This window comes from Odontesthes bonariensis, chromosome 1 (genome assembly GCF_027942865.1).
Source record: "Odontesthes bonariensis isolate fOdoBon6 chromosome 1, fOdoBon6.hap1, whole genome shotgun sequence".
Lineage (NCBI taxonomy): Eukaryota > Metazoa > Chordata > Actinopteri > Atheriniformes > Atherinopsidae > Odontesthes > Odontesthes bonariensis.
Window position 1 is genome coordinate 3,063,036 of NC_134506.1, and position 10,180 is coordinate 3,073,215.

Consider the following 10,180-nt stretch of genomic DNA (forward strand, 5'->3'; position numbering starts at 1 on the left):
CTCCCCGGCCTAAGTCGGGCGGTGGAGGTATGTGGAGGGGGGCGTGGTGCATCAGGTGCAGAGGAGAGGTGGGAAGGGCTCAGAGGACAGGGGGAGGGGAGATGATGGGCACATCTGCACATCATCAGCTAATCATTCTCCCCTTTATCAGTAGCGTGCTGGTCCGGGCGGAGGAGAGGAGAAGGAGGAGATGACCTGTCAGTGGGACGACAGGAGAGAGGAGAGTGACGCCTGGAGAAACCACTGAGCACACTCGTGAGCCTGGGTTGACTGAGTGAAAATAAAAGGTTAACTCGCACTAAGTGGTCTGTGTGTCTGTTGGGGAACCCACGGTGGCACAAACTTGCCACATATGTATAGATGTAACAAGGGTTAATTTGGCTTGTATATAATTCCACAAAATTATTGTTTTAATTGTTTTTATGACATTTATAAGATTAGTCAGGTGGAACTTTTGTTTTCGTTTTCTGTTTCTGTACATTATTTTATGGGGGAGCAACATTTGTGACAAAAGACACGGTCCCGCCAAAACTCTTCCTCTCTTTTGTGATGTTCTGTGAGGAAAGGTGAGCTCCCATTTTGTCACTTATATTTGTCATTTTATTTTGTCCATGTTGCTCCATGTTTTACTTATTTGTGCTAATGTTTGCGTCATTGTAATCGGCTCTCTTTTGTGAAGTTCGGTGAGGAAAGGTTGGAAAATAAAAAGACCTTCGAAAGAGCAGCGGTGTGGTCTTCATCCATTAACCTTAACACAACGCAGAGGTTTCATACCGGTTACATAGATTCTGTGTTACTCTTAATGTTTTATTTATCATGTCCATCCAAGATAATATACAAAGAAAGAGAGTACAGAGCCTGCAGGAGAGTCTTCAGTGTCACAGAAATTTTGATGCATTTCACTAAATGTTTGCAAAGATTGTGCTAATCTGGTCTTGCCATTGAACATTTCTGTGTGCACTTTGATAAAGCGCATATGTGAAAGATAATTTATTTTATTGGGGTGGTGTTGGGAGGAGTTAGGTGTACAAATGTGCCCTGCCCCCCAAAAAGCTGGATCTGTCCCTGTATGGAGGGAAAACAAACACAGCTACAAAAATGTGAACATAGGATGTCTGAGGTCTCTCACGAGTGACATAATACAAACATCCAGCTACACAAATGTCTTCTGTCTAAATAACCTCAGCACAGTGAATCAGTGGGTGTTTCCATCCACTTCAGATCAGCTTTTACTGACTCTGTTTGAAGTCTTTTTTGCCTAAAATGGAGAGATTGGTGCATTAGTTGCACACGACACTGTTTCTGCTGTTGTGGGAGCACCAGAATCAGGCTGACCATAGCGCATGAGCATTTTGTGGCTTTTTTCTGCCAGCATGTTTTTTCCCGTCCCAGCCTGTCTGTATGGACATCTGTACACTCTGTTATCACCAGCTGGGATTGAGAACAACTGTCAGAAATAAGAGCCTGCAAAAGTCCGAAGACAACCATGTCAGTGATGTTTGGGAAGGCAAAGTCATGTGCCGAATGTAACTTGGTGCTTCTCGGTGTGATGGGCTGTGGGAAATCAGGTCTGACTTTAAATGCTTCATTACCACAAATGTATATGAGTATTTTCTGCTAAGTTATTTTACTCCTGTTTCTCAGTCACAGCTATGAACTAAAAGCCTGTTTTTTCTCTATCTGTTTGAGAGTTAAACTGATCCTCTTCCCATGTGTTCTGAATTTTGTAAGCACACTATCTGGTTTTCTTCAAAAACTTTTTCCTTTTCAACAGTCTCTTTTTTATTCCCATTTTATTTCTATTTCCTAATCAATCTAGTATTTGAGAGAGATGATAGTATGAATTTGAAGTTTTCAGTGGAAGTTCTTGCGTCAGTATCAGTATCATTATTCACTACTTTTCATTTCTCAATTCCACTGTGATTTGGCTGTTTGTGTAGCAGTGCTTTTCTCAGGACTCTGACTGACCCTGCTCCCCTGAGGCTCCACAGTCACTAACACAAACTGTTTTATGTCCCTCTTCTTATTTTACAGCGCTCACAGTAAAATTCCTCACCAAACGCTTCATCAGTGAATATGACCCTTCTCTTGGTAAGACTCGTCCTCTGTAATAGTGAAGAAAATACATAGAAAATGAATGGTGTAAAGTTACAATAAAAGCACTATATGAGTGTGTATGGATGGGTGAAGAAGAAATGTACAATGGCTGGAAAAAGTAGGAAAGCCTGTCATGAGAGATGTGACGCAAACAAGAAATAAAAGTGAAAACTTCAGTCAGTACTTTGCAGTGACACCTTCTGCTGCAATTACAGCTGCAGGTCTCTTAGGGTGTGTCTTTATGAGCTCGGTACGTTTAGCTTCTGGGATTTTTGTCCATTCTTGAAAGCAAAGCTGCTCCGGTTCCTTCAAGTCAGATGGGTTCTGCTGGTGTACAACAATCTTTGAGTCAAGCCACAGATTCTCAGTTGGACTGAGGTCTGGGCTTTTGTTAGGCCATTCCAAAACATTAAATGTTTCCCCTTACACTCCTTGGGTGTAGCTTCAGCTGTATGCTGAGGGGTTTCCTCATAAATTTCCCTGTATTAGCACCATCCATCATTCTCCCAATTCTGACCAGTTTCCCAGTCCCTGCCGATGAAAGGACCTTCTTCCTTATGTTTAAAACGTCTCCCACATATCTTCTTGTTTGTCTCTGTGTGGCCCTGTGATGGACTGGATACCTGTCCAGGGCGTACCCTGCCTATCGCCAAATGACAGCTGGGATAGGCTCCAGCACCTCTTGCGACCCGGGTTGGATTAAGTGGGTATAGAAGATGGATCGATGAAAAAATGCCTCATTGGGACATATTTGGGTAGAGGAAAGTCACAGAATGCCATGTTATAGCTACTTCAGGTCCTTGCAGAAAAGAAAAGGGAAGTTGGTGGTGCACTGCTGCCTCGACTTCCACGATTTTACCAACAACAAAGTCACAAATAATGCAAAACTAGCTATCAATACAACAGTAGACCTACAGGTCCTCAGAGGTCCTCAGAGGCAGAATGTCTGTTCTTTAGTATGATGCATACAAAAGGTTCAATTCAATTCAATTCATTTTTATTTATATAGCGCCAAATACAACAAATGTCATCTCAAGGCACTTAGATAATAAAGTCCAATTCAAGCCAATTGGAATTCAATTAATTGTAATCATAATTATTCATAAAATAATCCAATTCGTTCATATAGAGCCAATTCAAAAACAATTTCCTAGCTAAGGAAACCAACAGATTGCACTGAAACTTTGAAACGACTCCCTTTGAACAGGAAGAAACCTCTGGCAGAACCAGACTCAGGAAGGGTGGCCATCCGCCTCGACCAGCTGGGGTTTGAGAAGACAGAAAGGAGGGCGGGGGGGGGGGGCACCATTCAAAGGATATCTGTTGGAACAGGGAAACACGAGTTAATGACCATAATAATATCACATATACATAAAGAGAGTAAAGTGAGGAAAGGTGTGTCAGATGAGGCCCCCCAGCAGTCTAGGCCTATAGCAGCTTAACTATGGGATGTTTCAGGATCACCTGAGCCATCCCTAACTATAAGCTTTATCAAAAAGGAAAGTTTTAAGCCTGGTCTTAAAAGTGGAAAGGGTGTCTGCTTCCCGGACATTTACTGGCAGCTTATTCCACAAGAGAGGGGCCTGATAACTGAAGGCTCTGCCTCCCATTCTACTTGAATGATAAACCATTGGAAAAGGCTTCCTGACCAGATTTGTGAAACTATCACAAAACATAATGACTGATTTGTGTCGTTGAGCATCACTTTTTTTGGTGAAGTTATTTAGTTTTTTAAAAGTTGAAGTAGTAATCTGGAGGAGGCTGACATGACATGACTGTTAGTCAATCGACACAAGTTCCCCTCTCATTCAACCCAGTACTTTCTACACATACTTGTGTTTGAAAGTTCACTTGTTTATAGTTGTGTAGCTTTTACTATTAGAACTATAAACTATAGATAAGCATTCATCATGAGCATATTGAGCAGTATCTGTCTAATCACCTCTTCTGGCTTAAGTGAAAACAAAAGTTAACTTGAACCACCATGACCACCGACTTTTTATTGCTTCCAACGTAGTCAGCAGCTTTTACAAGATAAGCCTTGAAATGAGGTCTGCATGTTTGCTTTTATGGTGAAACGTAAAGACACAGTAGAGAGGCATATTGATAAAAGATGAGACTATTTTTCTTTTTCTCCCCCTCATGACTTTATAGATGGTACTCTTAGCTGATAGTTGTGATATTATTTCACTTAAACAGCATTTTGAATGCAGAAATGTTTCCATTTAATTTATTTTTAACTTTTGCATATGTTGACCTATTGGTACATTTAGTTGAGTGAAAGAGCAATCTCTGCAATCTTCCACTACAGTAGAGAGAGTGTTTGAATGTATTTGTGAAAGCCTCATTTTCCTTGGTTGTTTTAGAGGATGTCTATTCATCAGAAGAGTTTGTCGACCAGCAGCCAGTTACAGTAAGAGTGATGGACACCTGTGACCAGGTATGAAGCACAGTGTACCATGAACCAAAAAGACACAAATGAACTTTCTAATTCAGCTCACATCTATTATGTGTTATGATGCTATTCTATGGAGAGTGCAGCAGCAGTTACAGAAGTGATCTTTATGTGAATGGTTCCTGAAACTTTTAAGAGCAACTAAATGCTGCAGTCATTTCTGGATGAGGTCTTTCTTTCCTCTGTTGGTGAGACATAGGAAGTGTGTTTAAAGTTATACTTTATCAATCCTTCAAAAGAAAATATATTGTTGCAGTGAAATGACATTCTCCTCATTACTCATTGTAATTTTCACTTTTTATTTCCTTGCATAGCAGTTGCAGCTGTAAGCAGGATGACCTCCTGTACTGTTTTTTTGTTGCAGGGGAGCTGAAGAAGCCTCTGACTGAACACACTTTGCCGTTTCATCACAATGTTGTGTAGATGCTGCGCAGTGTTGTCCATGTTCAGTATTTTTCCTCTTTGCATTGTCCACCCCGGGGCTCCAGAGCAGGCCACAGCACAGAGCCAGCCTTCTTTATCAGTTTGTTCAGTTTCTCTGAGTCTCTGGCTCTGATGCTGCTGCAGCAACAGATGCTGCAAAGCAGATTGGACTTTCAAAAGAGAATTATATGCAGAGCTATGCAAACATTTTACAAAGTAACTTGATTTTACAGGAGATACTCAAAATTGGAATGAAAAGAATTTTTTTTTCAATAGGATCCAGATCCAGATCCATACATTTGAACCGCTCTGAACAGTTTCAGCAATAAATCCAGATGCATGTTTCAGTTTAAGTATCCGTTGGTGAAAAATGACCATAAAACATCCTGCTGTTAGTAAATTCACTGGACTCACAATAGAGCAACTCACAACATGATGCTGCAGTGTATGTGTGGTAAATGTTTATCTCAGTATATAAGTATGTTTATGCATGTGTGTGTGTGTGTGTTCAGGAGGGTCCGGTAAATTGTGAGCGTTATCTGTCATGGGGCAATGCCTTCCTGGTGGTCTACAGTATCAACAACATGGAGAGCTTTAAAGGCTGCCAGCTATACCTCCAGACACTTGCCCTGCACAACAAAACCTTTAAGCCACAAACTCCCATCATCCTCGTGGGCAACAAGTTGGACATGGACAGATACAGGCTGGTATCTCTGTGTGTGTGTCTGTGATTCTGTATACCACGTGTTAGTTGGTATGTGTTGTGTGATTCAGCATGCAGAAACAAAAGGTTTTCAGCTTTTGTATTGAGCTCTTTTAACAAATGAAAGACTGAGCAAACATTTGTCTGAAAAGTCTGTATTTATGAGAAAAACCTGCGTCCTTACAGCTCAGGTTGTAACACCCTTTTTGATCCTCTGAGATGCATGATGAAGTCTCCCAACTGCTGATGTCAGAGATGCAAATCTGTGATCTGCACGGGAGACATGCCTGAAAAACCATTTGCTGTCCAAAAAAGATAAATAAATAAATAAATAATGAAAGATAAAGTTGTTTGGTCACAGTAATGAGTTTAAAAGTGAACTTTTAAGCATTTCTCAGATTCTCAGATCACCAATGAATAAATAAACTGAGCGAATGTAGAATGACTCAGCGTGTTTGGTCCACTTAAAACGGACCAGAGTTAGTTTCCTCAGATTGTCCGTTTCATTGTGAAAGAACTCTGGTGCTGACCAAAGAAGCCAACTCCTGTCCACCTGAAAATGTGGCTCTCGGTTAGCTTGAAAGTGAACACCAGTGCTGTTTGCTTACAGTGAGAAATGTAAATGGGGTATCCAGCAAAACAAAGAGAGGAAGTTCCGTACGCCACTCAGACTACGGCGTAGTCTCTGACTCTCCGCCATCTTTTTCAGTTCTGCTGCGTTCCTTTCAGAGCGACATGCTGGATACCTCGCTGCTCATACTGGGCAGCTTCTTGGGAAAAAGCCATTAGGTTTGGAGACCAAAGTAAAAACAGAAACCCCGAGGTGTTGCTCCATTGTACGTTGTTGTTGTGGACAAGCCAGCTGAAGGGGATGGATTTCTGTTTATGGTCCTGGCCAATCACTGAGCTGGGTTTTATCGAACTTCCAATTTTAGCCCCATTGAAATGTTGTGGGGGGATTTAAAAGTAGGAAATACATCTAAGATGCCCTTAAATCTTTTGCAACTGAAAAAAATAGTTAATGGAATAGAGGTCAAAAATCTTTCCAACCATATGCTAAATGTCTACAGTGAGCTGTTGGCCCACTTCAGATGACCCAAAACGATGATGCCTGCAGATGAAAGTAGCTAGCATCTTTACTTATGTGTAAAAAGATAGTAAAACCAGGCAGACAAACTCAGTGAGCAGACAAAGGCAGGGCCTAATAACATGAACTAGAACAAAAATAAACAATAGAGAAAAGACGCACCAGGTACGGAATAAAGAACTTTGATTTGCCAAGTTTGCAATCGGAGCTACATTGATCCAGAATACTGTTGGAGTTATGAGGGAAGTGGAAAAAGAGTTACTGGGACAATTCCTTCTTAAGAGGTCAATATCTGCTTCTGAATCAAAGGAGGTACTTCAGTTTTCCACTGAATTTGAGATCTGTTAATATTTTCCATCATCCCACCGTTTCAAATCTGTTTAAGAGGGTCAAATCTTTGCTGGTTCAAATATCTCCAAAAAGCCAACAATGGACTTGGATAATATGTCTTTTACATGTCTGTGTCCTGTATGTAGTCTCTGGGTGCTTTCGACTTTATTTGAATTCATCTTAAACAGAATCTCGTTGTGGTTTGTGGTTTGTGGTATAGTTGTATATTCTGTACAGCATGCGTAGAATTAATAGTAAGTCAAATGAAAATAGAATTGATTTAATCCTCTATAAAACACACACATCTAAAAAATCTAATAAACAATGCAACAAAACAATGTGTGCCTCCACATTGGATTGTGATTCTACACCAATTACATGCACAGTTAATACAAGTCATATACATAGATTTCATACTTTCCTCTTTATTATTATGTCTTCCTTGAGCATTGACTGTGCAATAGATACACTTCTAAATATGAATGTATTCTGTATGTTCTTAAGTATAAAGAGAGGTCTGACAAAAGTAAAGTTAAGACAAACCCACATATCACCAGGCCTGATGTGCAGTGAAGCTGTGACATTAGAGAGCTTAGAGCTTATTTCCCTGTTCACATGACTATGCTCACATACAGTGTACAGCTCTGCATATATTATACATATGTAGGTTCAAGTTAGAACACATTCAAAAGCTGATTTATCCTCTCAGACAGGTGAGTCAGTGTGATGGTGAGGCCCTGGCCGCTCGCTTTGGCTGTTGGTTCTTCGAGGTGTCGGCCTGCTGGGACTTCCACTCTGTGCAGCACGTCTTCTATGAGGCAGTGAGGAGAACGAAGAGAGAGGGTGAGCGGGGCGGTCTGGCCCGAGCGGTCTACGTCAGTGAGGACAAAGCGCTGCTTGGTATCCCTTCAGTCATAACTTCATGCTACAAGGAGCTGCCGGCCCCTGCCACCGCAAAGCTGGTTACAGTGAAGACGTCCAGAGCTCAGAGCAAACGAAGGGCGGCCACACTCACTCTGCTCAAAGGGTTCAAGATTTTCTGACACCTACCCCAACACCCCAACACTGTGTCCTCCAACACTGCGTCTGTGATGAATCTATCTTTAGATAATATTGTAACAAGTCCCTGGCAATGAGGGGACGGCACAAAGACTTTAACAGCTGTATACTACACTGTACAAGAGAGACAACAGTACAACACCTGAGAAATCATAGAAAATGCTTTTAACCATGAGGTAACGCTGGTGTCTGAAAGGGTTTTCCTTTCTGTGTTCACATTTAAGTGTTCTGTTCAATGTTCTCCTGTGGTGGTACTGGAAGCTGAAACCTTGGACCCAACCATTATGCACGTTTATGCTCTGACTGCATGGAAACACAATTATTGTACACATCGCACAGCTTTGCACATAGTATGTAGGTCTATACACTGCGAGGAGCTTCACTTATCTTTGGGAGAACTACAGCACAGCACAAAGAGCATCCATCCATTATCTATACCCGCTGAATCCGTCAGTCGGGTCGCGGGGGGGCTGGAGCCTATCCCAGCAGTCAATGGGCGAGAGGCGGGGTACACCCTGGACAGGCTGCCAGTCCATCACAGGGCCACACAGAGACAAACAACCATGCACGCTCACACTCACTCCTAAGGACAATTTAGAGATGCCAATTAACCTAACATGCATGATTTTTTTTGGACAGTGGGAGGAAGCCAGAGTACCCGGAGAGAACCCACACATACACGGGGAGAACATGCAGACTCCAGACAGAAAGGCCCCAGCTGGGTGTTGAACCTGGAACCTTCTTGCTGTGAGGCGACAGTGCTAACCACCACACCACCGTGCAGCCTTTGCACAAAGAGCATGTAGGTCACAAATGAGCAGAGATGGGGCTGCACGGTAGTGTAAGTGTTTGCACCGTCACCTCACAGCAAGAGGTTCTGGTTTGAATCCCATTTCTGTGTGGAGTTTGCATGTTCTCCCCATGTATACATGGGTTCTCTCCGGGTACTTCCTCCCACAGGCCAAAAATATGCAAGTCAGGTTAATTCTCTAAATTGACCCTAGGAGTGAGTGTGAGCGTGCACGGTTGTGTGTCTCATTGGTCTGAATTAGATTAAGAGATTTAGATAATAGATGGATGGATGTATAGAATAAAGTGTCAAGTAGATTTCATCAGAAAAAAAAATGAAGAAAATTGTAAATTGACAGCAGTTATTACAATTTTAAGAGAATAGAATCAAGTATCTGATTATTGAAGTTTGAGAAAAAAGATTAAAAAGACAATATAAATAAAACAACCAGAAAATGAAAACGTGATGTTAAAACGGTAAATCCCTTAAGCTGCACAGTGCCTTTTACTCTCACCAAGCACTCTCTAATGTTTCTCATTCACACACACAGTCAGTGGTAGAGCTGCCAGAGCACGGTGTGGACGGGGGGTTTAAAGATTAACCAATTCTTTTATGGTTGTTTTTTTGCCAATCAGTTTCTCTAGCACCGCTATGATTTTCAGTTACCCCTGTGGACACCTTTAGTTATTAAATACTCTGAACTCTTACTGTTGTCATACATTGGGCTCGTTGCTTGAACCCGTGACAGCTTTGAGGAATGGACAAAAATCTCAGTGTAAATGCTGAAAAGGGTGACTCTACAAAGTACTGACCTTAAACAGTGATGCACACAATTTTTTTGCCTTTGAGTATTATTTCTTGTTTGCTTCACAATAACAAATATTTAGCATCTTCAAAGTTGTTGGAATGTTGTGAAAACCAAATATTAATTTCACTGTAAACTGGGATGGGGACGGTGGTCCAATTTTTTTTTTAAACATTAAAAGCAATGAATAAATCATTTTTAAATATATGTACATGTCTATGCATCTATTGTGTGTTTTGTGTATTTCAAGATCCATTCTGGGACCACAGGCCACCAGGGGCTGATGCTACGAAGCAGGTTCATTTCCAGGGTATCTTATGCTTATGTGGTTTCACTGACCCTCATTTTGAGATCTTGCTGAGCATTAATACAACACTGATTATCAATTTGATTAGTCAACCCAGGTGTCCTAACTTTGGATATGTGCATAT

The 10,180-nt window shown here is 41.4% G+C and overlaps 1 protein-coding gene across 1 annotated transcript; it reads left to right on the forward strand.

Moving 5' to 3' along the window:
- The first annotated feature begins 1,253 nt into the window (after positions 1 to 1,253).
- Positions 1,254 to 9,926, forward strand: rasl12 (RAS-like, family 12). The gene is made up of 5 exons (XM_075469998.1): positions 1,254 to 1,568; positions 2,035 to 2,091; positions 4,464 to 4,537; positions 5,488 to 5,678; positions 7,805 to 9,926. Exons 1-5 carry the CDS (start codon positions 1,487 to 1,489, stop codon positions 8,136 to 8,138), a joined length of 738 nt encoding a protein of 245 aa, XP_075326113.1. The 5' UTR covers positions 1,254 to 1,486; the 3' UTR covers positions 8,139 to 9,926.
- Positions 9,927 to 10,180: the final 254 nt, after the last annotated feature.